The 16,803-nt window shown below is 42.2% G+C and overlaps 1 protein-coding gene across 8 annotated transcripts in view; it reads left to right on the top strand.

Annotated features, from left to right (window-relative positions):
- The window catches only part of pecam1a (platelet and endothelial cell adhesion molecule 1a), a 93,001-nt gene that overhangs the window by 18,347 nt on the left and 57,851 nt on the right, over positions 1-16,803 (top strand). For all 8 annotated transcript variants that reach the window (XM_072558817.1, XM_072558816.1, XM_072558818.1 and 5 more), the window contains exons 3-5: positions 9,118-9,426; positions 13,021-13,311; positions 16,093-16,362. In XM_072558817.1, coding sequence (XP_072414918.1) covers positions 9,118-9,426; positions 13,021-13,311; positions 16,093-16,362 — 870 coding nt within the window. The remainder of the gene's footprint in view (positions 1-9,117; positions 9,427-13,020; positions 13,312-16,092; positions 16,363-16,803) is intronic.

Consider the following 16,803-nt stretch of genomic DNA (forward strand, 5'->3'; position numbering starts at 1 on the left):
TTTATAAAATAATGAGAGGTATAGATAGAGTTAACAGTAGTTATGTTCCCCCTAGGATGGGGGATTTCAAGATTAGGGGGCACATTTTAAGGTGAGAGGAGAAAGATTTTTAAAGGCATGAGAGACAAATATTTTTACAAGAGTGGTTCGCGTGTGGAATGGATTTCCTGAGAAAGTGATGGATGTGGGTACAAGTACAATTTTTAAAAGGCATTTGGATAGATACATGAATAGGAAAGGTTTGGAGGGATAGGGGCCAGGAGCAGGCAGGTGGGACTAGTTTAGTTTGGGATTATGTTTGGCACGGATGGTTTGACTGAAGGGTCTGTTTTTGCACTGTATGACTCTGACTGCAGAGCAAAACTTATTGTGAATTTCTCCATAACCTTTAAACGTGGCTTCCGAATCTCACCGCTGAGTAATGGGAATCTTTATTTTCATATATTTGCATCTCATCAAACCCCACAATTTGCATCGTTTGTATGCCACTTCTCTCCTTCACAAGCAACTACATGGTGCAACTTCCCAAAATGCAGATCAGAGTGGGAACTTGGTGGCTGCAACTCGCTGAAGGCTTGTCCCAACTGTCACTTGACTCTGCCTAGACCACAATGTCCCTACATGTGTCATGGACACCAGCCTCTGTGACCTTTTCTCCATGCAAAATCATATTGGCAGCAGCAAACCACTAGCCTTGCCTAATTATCATGCCTGTTCTTAGACCAACTCTCTCACCACTTCATCCTTTGGCACCATAAAATGGAGGACCAGAATTAAGTTACTTGCCCTATTGAGTCTGCACTACTATTTGATCATGGTTGATCTATTTCTCAACTCCATTCTCCTCCTCCCCATAAGCCTTGATTCCATTACTAATAAAAAACGTAGCTATCTCTGTCTTAGTTATACTCAATGACTTAGCCTCTGCAGCAAAGTGTTCCACAATTTTATCACCCCCTAGCAGAAGAAATACCTCTTCATCTCAGTTGTCTCTACACTGTGAGGCTGTGCTTTTGAATCCTTGTCTCTCCTACTTGTGGAAACATCTTCTCCACATCCTCTCTATCCAGGTCTCCAGATATCTGTAAATTTCAATCAGATCCCAGCTTATCCTTCTAAACACTATCGAGTACAGGCCCACAGTCCTCAACTGCTCCTCATATGACAAACCCTTCAACCCCATATCACTCTTGTAAACACATCTGGACCCCCTCCAACGCCAGCACATCCTTCCTTAGATATGGGGCCCAAAACTGCTCTCAATATTGTAAATGCAGTCTTGTACAATCTCAGAATTACATTCCAGCTATAATATTTTAGCCCTGTTGAAATGAATGCTTATGTTGCATTTGCCTTCTTAACTGCTAACTGAACCTGCATGTTAACCTTTAGAGAATCCTTTTGTGCTTCAAACTTCTGAAGTCTTTCTTATTTAGAAAATAGTCAACAGCTCTATTCTTCCTACCAAAATGCCTAACCTCACATTTTCCAACATTGTATTCCATCTGTCACTTCTTTGCCCACTCTCCCGTCCAAGTTCTTTTGCAGCCTCCACCTGTCCTCGACACCAGCTGTCCCTCCATCCATCTTTGGGTCAGCTGCAAATTCAGCAGCAAGCCCTCTGTTCCTTTGTACAGATTGTTAATGCATAATGTGAGTAGTTGTGGCCCCAAAACTGACCCCGGGGCAACTCCACTAGTCATTGGTTGCCATCCTGAAAAGACCCCTTTTATTCCTTCTCTCCGTTTCTGCCAGTTAACCAATCTGCTATCCAGAGCTTATGCTCGAAATGTCAACTCACCTGCTCCTCGGTTGCTGACTGGCTATGCTTTTCCAGTACCATACACATCAACCCAATCCGCCATCCATGCCAGTACCTTGCCCCTATCACCATGGGCTCTTATACTATTTAGCAGCCTCCTATGCAGCACCTGGTTAAAGCCTTCTGGAAATCCAAACAGATCACGTCCACCAGCTCTCCTTTGTCTATCGTGCTTGTTACTTCCAATCCAGGCAACTTAACCCTATCCTCCGTTTCAAATTGCCTCCTTTCTCTTGGAAACCATTAACTGACCCCTGATAAGTTTGCCCACCATTAATACCCAAACTCCTGGAATAACCATGTGGAACCTCAGACCATCGGAGGAGATCGGATCTCTGGAACGGTAAGTTCTCACAGATAACAATCACCCTGGCCTCAACATGGGAAGAGTGAAGAGCCATTAAAGGCATGGCAATTCACAAAACCATGGATTCTGGCGGTAAATTGAGGACATTAATAGTTATATAAAAGGGCTAATTGGAAATGGAGCAGGCTGAGAAGTCATAGGGATCATGTGATACCAATTTAAAAGGGAACGTACAGGATGGCAGAGGGGGGTTCTTGCATTAGACAAAGTCTGCAAGTCACTCAAGAACAAAACTGAAACTTTTCGAATTTTCAATCTAAAGTCAACTGCCTGATAACAAAGGCCATTGGGCTGAGAAGTGGCAGATGGAGTTTAATTTAGATAAATGCGAGGTGCTGCATTTTGGGAAAGCAAATCTTAGCAGGACTTATACACTTAATGGTAAGGTCGTAGGGAGTGTTGCTGAACAAAGAGACCTTGGAGTGCAGGTTCATAGCTCCTTGAAAGTGAAGTCACAGGTAGATTGGATAGAGAAGAAGGCTTTTGGTATGCTTTCCCTTTACTGGTCAGAATATTGAGTACAGGAGTTGGGAGATCATGTTGCGGCTGTACAGGACGTTGGTTAGGCCACTTTTGGAATATTGCGTGTAATTCTGGTCTCATTCCTGTCGGAAAGATGTTGTGAAACTTGAAAGGGTTCAGAAAAGATTTACGAGGATGTTGCCAGGGTTGGAGGATTTGAGCTACAGGGAGAGGCTGAACAGGCTGGGGCTGTTTTCCCCGGAGTGTCGGAGGCTATGGCGTGACCTTTTAAAGAGGTTTGTAAAGCATGAGGGGCATGGATAGGATAAATAGGTAAGGTCTCTTCCCTGGGGTGGGGGAGTCCAGAACTAGAGAGCATAAGTTTAGGGTGGGGGGGAAGATATAAAAACAATTTTTTTCATGCAGAGGGTGTTACGTGTATGGAATGAACTGCCACAGGAAGTGATGGAGGGTGGTACAATTGCAACATTTAGAAGGATTCTCGATGGGTATATGAATAGGAAGGGTTTGGAGGGATATGGACCAGGTACTGACATATCGGACTAGATTGGGTTTGGATAACTAGTCAGCTTGGATAAGTTGAACCAAAGGGTCTGTTTCTGTGCTGTACATCTCTATGATGCTATGGCTGCCACCACATGCAGAGTGGATTAAGTAACCTAATGTTTTCTTTAGGGTCAAAGTAAAACTTGGACTTGGAGGTCTGTCAGGGCAAATTGGAGCTACCATTCCTCCTGTGATTTAGTCATTTCACCATCTGACATCATTGCACTTCATCAGCAGATCATTAATTAGATTAGATTCGATTACTTACAGCATGGAAACAGGTCCTTCGGCCCAACAAGTCCACACTGATCCTCCGAAGAGAAACCCCGCCCCCCATATTCCTTTCCTTTGATGGAAGTTCTATCATGTTTAGTTCTACAGAATGTAGAAGAAACTCTTTGTACAGTGTACAATTATTTGAGGTTATATATCTCAGAGCTTCTTATCGAAATATGAGATTGACTTCCTGGATGAAACGATGGCACTCTCTATCTGAAATAATATGAGACATCTTTGTGATCTCAGTGGTCAGGAGTTCAATCTCTGACATTTCCCCACAAGAATATCTGATCACACTTCTGATGTGGATATTTACCATGGCTGAACTCCTTGTGGCCTTGCTTCAGATGTGAAGATGCTGTAGCAGGAGACAGCAATTATAACTTTGTCAGCAAGAACAGCAACCTCCAGCAACTATTGCCCAGCCTCCAGAGGGAGAAGCACCAGGTGACGATCCACCAAGGAAGTGGAGGAGGACAATGTGAAGCTGTATTTACAGGCCTCACTGTCGTTTTCTATAGCTTTCAGAAAAACAATGCAGGCACCAATGAAGGATGCCCCAGGCCACCGTCACCGAACTCTGACCTCTGCCAGACCTAGAGTTATGCTCTGGTAGACACCAAGGGTCATTAGTGTCCTGAATTTTTAAACCAGCAGCTTGGTTCAAGGAGTACCTGAGGACTTGTGCGGTCCTGTACATTAATGCGTCTCGGATGTCGTTGATGCCGTTTTCTCCAGGTGACAGCAGTTTATATTCTTGAGTTTGGCATGACTCTTCTTCAGAACAGAGTCAAGATTAGAGTGCTGCTGGAAATGCACAGCAGGTCGTGCAGCATCTGAGGAACAGTTTTCGATGTTTTAGGCATTTTAATCACCTTCAAAGAGCTGTCTCCATTTCCTACCTCTGCAAGGATCTATGAATGGAAATTGGCTTTTGACACATTTTCCCCCCCCACTCCCTTGCTGAAAGCATTCCTGACCCAAATCAGGCAGATATCTTAGATTTGTCAACAGTCACCATTTTATATTAGCACAGCACCAACATTGACTTTATAGATAGGGAAAAGCAAAAGAGACTGGCAGTATCAATACAGTTTGAAAGTATTTAACATGAACACACGCAGACAGAATCGCACACGAGCAGACACACACAGACACATACTGACACACAGACACACACAAACACGAACATATTGAACTCAAAATGTTAATACGGTTTCTCTCTCAGATGCTGCCAGACCCACTTAATTTCTCTAGCATTCTCTTTATTATGCATGAGCCAAGTTTGGACTTACTTTTTAACTGTTTAGGTAACATAGGTAACCAGCTCCTGTTTAGTGCAACAGACATATAGACATTGCTGTTGTAGCAGTCTATTCACCTCTCTGTGTTGCTGAATAAATTTATTATCTGTCTGATTGCATGCTTGATATCTTTGTGTGATCTTGCTTTTTCAAGTATCAACACAACATCCGTGACCATGAGGAAAATGCAACAGTGAGATACTATATTAATATTGCATGAAGCTAAGATTAGTTAGTTCTTAAGACTTCAGTCAATATATGATATCAGAGTGTTGTGCAGTGAAATCTCCCATGATAGGCAGCTGGAGTCCTGAGGCATCTCCTTTAGATTGTGAACCTCTTAATTTTTGAGTGTGCGCATGGATTGTTAAGTCACCTTCAAATGTTTGAGCATCCCCGAAAACAGGGTTGAATGTGCGAGAGTCGAAGAGTGTGGTGCTGGAAAAGCACAGCTGGTCAGGCTGCATCCGAGGGGCAGGAGAGTCGGTGTTTTGGGCAAGAGCTCTTCATCATTCCTGATGAAGAGCTTATGCTCGAAACGTCGATTCTCCTGCTTCTCGGATATTGTCTGACTGGCTGTGCGTTTCCAGCACCACGCTTTTTGACTCTGATCTCCAGCATCTGCAGTCCTCACTTTCTCCTAGTTGAATGTGCGAGAGGCAGCATTTTGTACAGTGTTTCCCGGCAGGCCAGTGTGCTCTGAGGGAGAGTACTCATGCCCATTATATATCTCCAAAATTTGAATTACATTATGCTCCCTTGGAAAAACTGCTAGATAGACTGAACCTCTTCATCTTGAGATGTGTGGGATCAACACCGAAACAGTACTTTCACTCACCCTGTGGGTGTAAAATGTGTGCTCATACATTCCTTGCATTTTGTTTAGCTTCACTGGTCTCCACATGAAAGTGTAATGCCTTGGCTGTGGTTCTCAATATCACAGTTCAAGAACAGTAACATCTGAGACAATCTGAAATCAAACAGTAGGTTGATTTTGAGAGAGGAGCAACACTTGTTCATTTCAGGATGCCTGATGAGATCGCTCACGTATCTCAGCGGTGTGATATAATCAGATAAAACTGTGAAAAAGACACCAGAGCAGGAACTTTAAGAGTACAAGTGAAGACATACTTTGAGAAGTTGTTGAATGGTGGAGCAGTCTCGAAGGATTGAGTGGCTTACTCATTTTTCTTGTTTGTAATGTAATTGTGTCGCTGTCCTACCTATAAGCCCTCAGTATGTTGCTTTTTCCCCTCTCCCTCTCATGGGTCAGTGCATTGAGTATAGGAATTGGAAGGTTGTGGCTGTACATGACGTTGGTTAGGTCACTTTTGGAAAAGGGTGTTCAATATGGTCTCCTTCTTATTGGAAGGATGTTGTGAAACTTGAAATGATTCAGGAAAGGTTTACAAGAATATTGCCAGGACTGGAGGGTTTGAGCTGTAGGGAGAGGCTGAATAGGCGGGGCTGTTTTCCCTGGAGCTGAGGGGTGATATTATAGAGGATTAAAATCATGAGGGGCATTCCTAGGGTAAATAGCCAAGGTCTTTTCCCCAGAGTGAGGGAGTCCAAAATTAGTGGGCATAGATTTAGGGTGAGAGGGGACAGAATTAAAAGGGATCCAAGAGGCAATTTTGTTCACACACAGGGTGGTGTGTCTATGGAATGAGCTGCCAAAGGAAGTGCTGGAGACAACGTTTTCTGGATGGTATATGAATCGGAAAGGTTTAGAGGGACATGGGCCAAATGCTGGCAAATAGGACTAGATTAATTTAGGATGTCTGTTTGGCATGGATGAGTTGGACTGAAGGGTCTGTTTCTGTGCTGGGATTAAGGGGGCCTGTTTCATAGTTGGATCGATTTGGATATAGAGAATCCTGACATTTGCCACTAGTATTAGCCCCCCTGGCCTCGTCTTCGGCCAAATTTTCTTGCAAGGAGGCAAAGGTAGGGATTGAGTTTGATGGTACTGGTAGAACAGTAACAAGTGGTGATACAGGAGCATGAGGTGTCTCCAGCAAGCAGGAAGAGCCAGCAGTTTTGGGGGGGATGAGATGGATAAGAGAAGGTGAATGGACGTGATGCATACAATGTAAACCGAAATTGTTGGTGAAATTCAACAGCTCTGGTAGCCTCTGTGGGAAGAAAGCAGAGTTCATGATTCGAGTCTGTTGACACTTCAGAATGGATGGCAGTAGAAGTGGAGAATTGGTGATAGGGAGGTGTGCGTGTGGTGGGAAGAGGTGAACGGATAAGTGGAGACAGCCCAGAGAGATAAAAGGGGTAGGCAAATGAGGGGATTATTGATAAGCCAGGACAGAAGAGAAGCTGAGTAAGTGAAAATGAGAACTGGAAAGTAGGAGAGAATGGGTAGGTTGTGCTATCAGTGACCCCATGTAATGTGAGAATAGGATGAGAGTGGGTGAGAACGTTTTGGCTGTACTGAAAATAACCACATCGTCACAGGACCAGGCGTAGTGGTGGGTAAAAGGCTTGAGGACACCAGCCAGTGAGCAGCGAATACAGCAGACTAGATTTTAAAAAGTACAAACAAACCACTGCTTCAGCTGGAAGGTGTTCTGGAGCTTTGGATTGTGAAGAGGAGGTAAACAGACATGGCATGGCAGGGTGACATGGGAGTGTGAGGAGGTATTGGGATGGGAGGTGGAATGGACCAGGGTGTCCTGGAGGGAATGGTCCCTGTGGAATGCTGACAGGGGATGGGAATGTATGTCTGGTTGTGGAATCCAATTGGAGTTAATAGAAATGGCAACTTACAATCATTTGGATGGGGGAGTGAGGATGAGGGAGACTCTATCATTGTTGTGGAAGGGAAGTGAAGGGCTGTGGGAAGAAGGTAGACATTGAGGTCCCTTACGGAATGTGGTATCATCAGAACAGATGCAATGGCGATTAAGAAACTAGGAGAGTGGGATGGAGTTCTTGCATCTCTTTCTTGTAGGGCTCCATCTCCACTTATCCATGCACCTCTCTCTCCACCAGCACCACCAATTCCCCGCACCACCAATTCCCCACCCCACCAAACCTCACCTCCAGCATAACTACAACTTTGTTCTGGTTATTATTAGTTTTGATGAAGAGTCACCAGACTTGAAATGTTAGCTTTCCTTTTTTTCCCTTCATGTTGTCAGACCTGCTGAGTTTCTCCAGCAACTTCTGTTTCTGTTTGTTTCTGATCCAGCATCTGCAGTTCTATGTGTTGTTTTGTAAGTTCTGGTCCTGTAATCATTTTCCTTTTTACCCATGACATAGAACTGGCCAAGGTTGCTATCCCAGTCCACACTCGCTGTGTTTGGTGACATAGCCTCCCATGGTGGTCACCTGGATAAAGTATTGCCCTCCTCTCTACCCCATTGTCCACCAATACCACCACATCTCTGTCAATCAGAGCAGGATGCCAGCTTTCCTTTGAGCCATGTCCTCTGAGTACCACTGTATGAAGACCAGTTCCTGAATCATGGCATCAGAACTGCTATGTATTTTGGGTTTTAAATATGGCACCAGTGGCACAAATGGCAGAAGGTTCTGGCTATGGTGAGCAATAGTGTCTTTCCATGAGGAAAGAGCCAAAGAGCCCTGTTGCGTAATTAATGAGATGAAGGTGTTTGGCAAGCTTGCCATCATTGCTCAGACCATTGAGTATAGGAGTTGGGATATTATGTTGCGGTTGTACAGGATGTTGGTGAGGCCACTTTTGGAACCCTGTGTACAGTTATGGTCACCCTGCACCATTCTGAGCTGTAACCAAAGGAGAAAATGCTGGAAAATCTCAGCAGGTCTGGCAGCATCTGTAAGGAGAGAAAAGAGCTGACATTTCGAGTCTAACTGACCCTTTGTCAGTTAGACTTGAAATGTCAGCTCTTTTCTCTCCTTACAGATGCTGCCTGACCTGCTGAGATTTTCCAGCATTTTCTCTTTTGGTTTCAGATTCCAGCATCCACAGTAATTTGCTTTTATTCGTTCTGAGCTGTGGTGGACCGTGCATCATGAATCTTACTGGAATAAACATGTCAACTAAAAATGGGAAAAATCAGCTTGTAATAATCTCTCATCTAGACCAACCAAACATATATGTTTCAGAATCTTAGCATCTGTAGTTTTCTTTTACTTCTTGTAAATTGATTTAGCAGTCTGATTGTTGCAGCAAAGCCCAAACTTTCTGAAGAATCAGTCTAAAATATGTAACCAAAAATGAATACACAATGTTCTCTTAACAATGGTTTCTGTGCAGGTAGTACAGGGTAAAAATGTTGCACAAATTGAACTTAATTTCTGCATCTGTTCTTCTCTCTCAGGTGTGATTATAAACAGTGTAAAACTAAAATATAATCCAGCAGATGCTGGTGGTATTAAACAAGGAAGCAACATTACCCTGACTTGTTCTGTGGATATCCTGACACCTTCTGGTCAATCACCTCAGATTTCATACTTATTCTATAAGGGACAGGCACAAGATGCCCTGCTGAAAACTGTTACAATTCAGGCGCAAGAATCTCAATATCTAATCCAATCGGCTCGACCCTCACATTCCGGATACTACAGTTGTGAAGTGGAAGCAGGAAGTCAAAGGAAGGAAAGTGTTTTCTCATTCATAACAGTTACAGGTACTGTGAAATAACTAATAACACCGAATGTAAAGATGTATAGTTTAGTTTCATGACTTCAGTGTGTGCCAAAGCACTTTATAGTCAGCAAAGTATTTTTTGGCACCTATGCCACTGTTGGAATACAAGAAATGGGACAGCCAAGTAGGTCCTATAGATAGTGTAATGATGACAAACTGTTGTGTTATAGGAAGATGACAGAAGGCCTATTGACGTGGGTCATTAAGTGTATTCAAGGCTGAGATTGCTTTACTGATTAAAAATCTATCAAGGGTCATAGGGAAAAAGCAGAAGAATTGAGCTGGGGATCGCCTTGGCTGATGGAGCAGACTTGATGGACTGAATGGCTAATTTCTGCCCCTATGTCTTAGCACAAGAGAGAAGTGCTCACTTCATTGTGTCATGAAATAGAAGGCAGGAAGGATCTCATAACTTCTGTTGTAAAAGACAGCATATTTAAACATGCAGCATTACCTTGGTGTTGCACTGGTGATAGATTGTGCCCTCAAACTTTGGAGTTGAGCTGGAACATATTACCATCTATCCCAGATGTAAGAGCAATAGTTATCTTGGACTATCATTATTGGAGAATGTTATATGGAAATGGAGAACTCCTTTCGACTATATTAAATTAAACAACAAATTATTGATAAGTAGGACATTATTACTTTGGTACACACAATAAACTGAGGATACCATCCCTTCCAAAGCAAAAGATAGATTTTCCCATTTCTCACCAAAGAGGGAACAGAAATGTTACAAAGTGATTGACATACCACTCCCTTCTAGATATAATTTGGACCTTTTGATGTCAGTCAGCTAATTATGAGTTGATAGGTAGAGAATAATGAAGTTTCCTGGTCTGCCTTGGGCCACGGCACCAGTCTTTCAGACAATACCTTCCCTGGAATCTGGCAGTCAGTCAGAAAACTAGCAACTTTTCTCACCCTTCAGGAAGGCAAATGATTGGGGATGTTGGGGGGCGGGGTGGGGGGTTGAAACTCTTCAGTGGCCATGGAGTAACCCTTCCCTCTATCATAAGATCAGCAATGAGGAGGCTTGCATATAATTGCAAGATATTGGCATCATTTACAATGATTCAGATTTTAAAGCAATCCAAGTCCAAATACAGCAAGATTTATACAGTATCCATGACATTTGTTGTTGTACATGAGATGTGGATATCACTGGCTGGGCCAGCTTTAATTGCCCATTCCTTATCGACCCTTAAACTGAGTGGCTTGCTTGGGCCATTTCTGAGGTTAGTTAAGAATCTGGAGTCACATTTGGGTCAGACCAAAGAAGGATGAGAGATTTCCTTCTCTAAAAGACATTAGTGAGCCAGATGTGTTTTTAGTACAATTAATAGTGGCTATATCATCCTCATTAGGCCAACTTCCTTTAATTTCAGATTTTTTATTGAATTCATGCAACATAAAAAATAACCATTGGACAATCACCATTTCCACCAAGAGATTCTAACCATCATCACCTGACATTCAATGGCATTACTATCAATAAATCCCTCCACTTTCCACATCTGGGGCTCACCATCAGCAAGCAACTGCTGGACTAACCATATACATATAGTGGCTCAGGCTAAGAATCCTATGGCATGACACCCTCCTGACTGTCCAAAGCCTGTCCACTATCTACAAGGGATAAGTCAGGTGTCTGATGGCGCACCCCCATTTACTTGGATGAACGTAGCTCTAAGCAACACTGTCCATCTGCTATGTCTTCTCAAAGACAATCAGAGATAGGCAGTAAACTGCTAACCTTGTCAGTATTACACAAATCCCATGAATTAGGAACAGCAAACACAACAGATAATTTCTTTTCTAGGGGAAACTTCTCTAACATTTTAAGGAAATTTGTTAGACTTGTATCCAAAGATGGTGTAACTAAACAGTTATGGTCTCCATGTTAAAAGATGACATAAAGACACTGGAGAAGGAACAAAACAAAATTTAGTGGAATGATAATCAAAAATGAGATGATATTCATTTCTGATAAGGTTGAACAGGCTGGCATTTATTTATCTAGAAAAAAGCTTATAATTTACCTGATAGAAGCCGTTAGGTATTTATGAAAAGGTTTGATAAGCTAAACATACTGTTGTTTCCCTTGCAAGCAGAATCTAGAGCTAGGGAACATAGCAAGGTTAGATCTCATGGAATACAGAGAGAACTAGCCATTTGGATGCAGAACTGGCTCGAAGGTAGAAAACAGGGTGGTGATGGAAGGTTGTTTTTCAGACTGGAGGCCTGTGACCAGTGGAGTGCCACAAGGATCGGTGCTGGGTCCACTACTTTTTGTCAATTATGTAATTGATTTGGATGCGAGCATAAGAGGTATAGTTAGAAAGTTTGCAGATACACCAAAATTGGAGGTGTAGTGGACAGCGAAGAAGGTTCCCTCCAATTAGAACAGGATCTTGACCAGATGAGCCAATGGGCTGAGGAGTGACAGATGGAGTTTAATTCAGATAAATGTGAGGTGCTGCATTTTGGGAAAGCAAATCTTAGCAGGACTTATACACTTAATGGTAAAGTCCTAGGGAGTGTTGCTGAACAGGAGTACAGGTTCATAGCTCCTTGAAAGTAGAATCACAGGTAGGTAAGATAATGAAGAAGGTGTTTCCTTTATTGGCCAGACCATTGAGTACAGGAATTGGGAGGTCGTGCTGTGGCTGTACAGGACATTGGTTAGGCTACTTTTGGAATATTGCAAGCAATTCTGGTCTCTTTCCTTTTGGAAGGATGTCATGAAACTTGAAAGGGTTCAGAAAAGATTTACAAGGATCTTGCCAGTATTGGAGGATTTGAGCTATTGGGAGAGGCTGAATAGGCTGGGATGTTTTCCCTGGAGTGTTGGACTCTTAGGGGAGACCTCATAGAGGTTTATAAAATCACGAGGGGCATTGTTAGGGTAAATAGACAAAATCTTTTCCCTGGGGTGGGGGAGTCCAACACTAGAGAGCATAGGTGAGGTTAGGGTGAGGGTGGAAAAGATGTAAAAGGCACCTAAAAGGCAACCTTTTCACGCAGAAGGTGGTGTGTGTAAGGAATGAGCTGCCAGAAGAAATGGTGGAGGCTGGTACAATTGCAATATTTAAAAAGTATATGGATGGGCATAGAAATAGGAAAGATTTAGAGGGATATGGGCCAAGTGCTGGCAAATGGGACTAGATTAGGTTGGGATATCTGGTCGGCATGGATGAGTTGGACCGAAGGGTCTGTTTCTGTGCTGTACATCTCTGTGACTCTATGACTCTAAATCACTAAATTTGCAATAGAGATTTCAGGATAAATGTCTTTACCCAGACAGTGGCAAGAATGTGGAATTGTCTATCACAGAGAAAAATACAGTGGATGATCTTAAGACAAAGCGAAGTAGATACACAAAGGAATGGAATGTGTTGATGGAGGTCAGGTGATGAAAAATGGAAAAGGTTTGTGAGAAGCAAAAACACGATACTGTCATATAGAAAGAGACAATGATTCATGGAAGTGCAGAGGCTAGATTAACATTTTTTTCTTTTCTTATTTGTCTATAGAAATGATTTTATTATTCCCTGTTTGTATACCTCAGGAAATTTACAGACACCTGTACTCACCATACGTCCAACGGAGGTGATTCTGGGAGATTTGACTGAGCTGTGCTGTACATCTGAAGAAATTCCTCCTCTTACATTCATATTCTACACACATAAAAATGGACTGAACCCAGTGCGTCTCCATGAAACTTCAAGCAAAAACAAAACTGCGACACACCAACTGAGGGTGACAACAGATACAGAGCAAAACTATAGTTGTACAATCGAAGTGCCTGCAGCCAGGAGTGTCTCAAAGCACAGTGAAGTAGTACAGCTCTCAGTACAAAGTAAGTTAGTTTGGGTATCGTGAAATATCTGAAGATTTATAAATACTGCTTCAATTATTGTAAACCTATGTACTGCAAACCACCCAAAGTTCCCACAGTTGTCCTCCTAGTCTCCTCCAGGGGCAAACCAGTGAAATGCCCTAACAAAGATATGTAACCCAGGAGAACCATGCACTAAAGTTACATTTGATGTCCCCAAATATTCTGCAGGTATTGTAATTGCTATACCTCTAACAGGAAATTCGTTGAATCATCAAAGAGTAGTAAACGTGGTGAGTGAGAATGTTTTCTGCTTGTACAGAGTTCAGTGTCTTTTACAACTCCTGACATACTAAGCAGCAGCAAAAACTTAGTGACTGTTTTATACTTCATATTGAGTGCCAGGTAATGACCATCTCGAACAAGAGAAGATACAACCATCTTCTCTTGACTATTTCCATGGCTGAATCCTCAACTGTCAACATCCTTGCAGTTACCATTGATCATAATCTTAACAATTAGTCATATAAATGTCACAGCTACTAAAGCAGGTCAAAGATGGTAAATTCTGAGACAAGTGGAGTCGTAGATAGACTGAATAGTGAAGAAGGCATTTGATATGCTTGCTTTTATTGGTCAATGCATTAAATATAGGGGTTGAGAGGTTATGTTGTGGCTGTACAGGACATTGGGCAGCCCACTTTTGATATACTGTGTACAATTGTGGTCTCCCTGCTATAGGAAGAATGTTGTGAAACTTGAAAGGGTTCATAAAAGATTTCCAAGGACGTTGCCAGGACTGAAGCTTTGAGCTAAAGGGAGAGGTTGACTAGGCTGGGGCTATTTTCCCTACAGTGTCGGTGACCTTATAGAGGTTTATAAAGTCATGAGTCATGGATAGGGTGAATAACTCCTCAGGTAGGGGAGTCCAAAACTAGAGGACATAGGTTTAGGGTGAGAGGGGAAAAATTTAAAAGGGATCTAAGGGGCATTTTTTTTCTTGCAGAGGGTGGTGTGTATATGGAATGAGCTGCCAGAGAAGGTGGTAAAGCAGGTACAATTACAACATTTAAAAGACATCTGGATGGGTATATGAATAAGAAGGACCTCGAGATACTTGGGCCAAAAGCTTGTAAATGGGACTAGATTAATTTAGGATATCTAGTTGGCATACACAAATTGGATTAAAGGGCCAGTTTTCATGCTGTACAGTTCTATTACTATAAATAACCAATCTGCTGATAGTCCATCATCTATAAGACAAGTCAGGAGTATGATGGAATACTTTTCAATAGCACTCAAAGCTTAGTCCATCAAGAACAAAGCAGCTCACTTGATTGGCACCGTATCCACCACCTTAAACATTCATCCCTTGGACACCAACACAAGTTGCAGTGCAGCAACTCCCTAAGGTTCCTTTGACCCCACATTCCAAACCTACAGCCTCCAAGACGTGTAAGAATAAGGACAGCAGATGCATTGGAGCACCACTGGGAATTTCTCCTCACAAAATCAGTGTCCTTTTTGGTTCCAAATTGATTTTTCTTTCCCTTCTCAGCCATTCTACGATTAGATCTTTTGTTTTCCCTTTGTTTCTTTCCCTAACTCAACCTATCTTCCAGTTAAACCTTAATCCTGTGTCATCTCTAGCTGTTCTAATCAATTACTCCAATGCTCCCTGTTTGGCTGGTCTCCCATCTTGAGATAAGCATTAGCTATATGCTACCTGACACCAAGTCCTCTTGCCCATTACTCCTGGCATTGTTAATGTATTTGATTCTTAGTTCCTAAACATTCACAAATTACAATTCTCACTCTCATTTCCTTACCTATATCTGTTATTCAATCGTACATTTTCAAACTCTCTTGGAGATCTCCCTCTTGATCACTTCATTATTTCAGTTTGAACTTTCGTGTGCCACTTTGTGACATTCTTCCAAGTTTAAGCTTCTGTGTGAGTTGCTAATGTTGCTACAGCCTATTTACATACCATAGGGTAGCCAAAAGTTAACAACTCTGAATTTGTGAGTTTAGGACATTAGTCAGGCAATAAGATACGCATATAGGAAGCTGCCTTCAGCAGGACCTTGGATAATGATTCATGAAGTAGATTATTTTGAAGATGTCTTTTGCTTTGATCCTTCATGCTGTCTGTCCATTCGGATCTTCCTTGCACAAGGTATGTCTGGTGACCTTCTATTTGGCAAGTCGTCAACGAAACTGGAAGAAAATTAAAAGGGGAAAACCTGGAATTCCAGCCTGACAACCCCATTCCTACCTTCATGAGGCTCTCCTGATGTCTCTTTTACTTTACTTTTAACCAAATTCATGACTTTAAACCTACTCTTCAAACCTTCAGTAGTGCAAAGCTTTTCCTGACCTACCGTGTCTAGACCCATTACAGTTGTGAATACAGATGCAAACAGAGAGAACACTACACACTTTGTGGAGAATGGCAGGTTATCTTTCCCCATACCCAATGTCCCTTTGCACCATGCACTTTATGTTTCACCTGTCACTCACCAGTGGTCACAGAATGGTGGTCCCTACACGTGAAATGTCCCCCTACTTACCTTATAAACTGGCAGTTGACATTAATTTTCCAGGCCTAGTATCATTCCTCATACTTAAAGAAAAATCATCAGCTCACCTCAGCTGGTAAACTGTGAGAAAAGCTCACCAGTGGTACTGTTGATCAGGAAGTGGTACAGAATGAGCTAATGGGATAGCAATGTCTTAAATTTATAATGATATCAGTCACTGCTACTATTGTTTACTTACAATATCTACCTTTTATTTCAGATCCATTTTCAGATCCAATGTTTGAAATTGAACCATCAAATGAAATATTTGAAGGAGATAAACTCACCATTAAATGCAGGGTTATGCAGTTGCTTCCTCATGTAAAACCTCAATTAATCATTATGAAGGATACAACTCCAATAAGTACAGGAAATACTAGCTCTGTGGTATTTTCTAAAACAGCAAATGCAACTGATACAGGAAAGTATGGGTGCATGGCGAGATGGAACAGTGTATCTCAAGCTATAAGAAGACAAGTGACTGTGGCAGGTAAGACTGATACTTATTTGCATTGAGAGATACACAGCCTAGATACGGTCTGGTGTGATTCTAAACTAAGGTGTTTGGTGTCAGCAATCAGAATATAGTGGAGCTGGATTTGCAGGTTTTGTTTCCTCAATATTTCTTCAGATTTCCACTAAAATTACAGCAGTGAAACAGAGAACGACCCAAGGGAATTCCCTCTTTATTTTCCTGCATGCCTGGAACATTACCTTGCTTGGCTTATCACCAGCCAGAGGTTTTGTATCTCGTCTACTGTTAACTTTTAAATCAGATTTATAATAGAACAAAACTGAAGCAAATAACTGCAGTAGAGCAGATAATATTTCTGTTCCTAGCAACTGTGGAATGTCAATCGCAAATGCAGTGGAAAGGGGGAAGGGTCACAGGCCCACGTTGTATCAGCTCTTCCTCTCAATGTGCAGCTGT

The sequence above is a fragment of the Chiloscyllium punctatum genome, chromosome 39 (assembly GCF_047496795.1).
Source record: "Chiloscyllium punctatum isolate Juve2018m chromosome 39, sChiPun1.3, whole genome shotgun sequence".
NCBI lineage: Eukaryota > Metazoa > Chordata > Chondrichthyes > Orectolobiformes > Hemiscylliidae > Chiloscyllium > Chiloscyllium punctatum.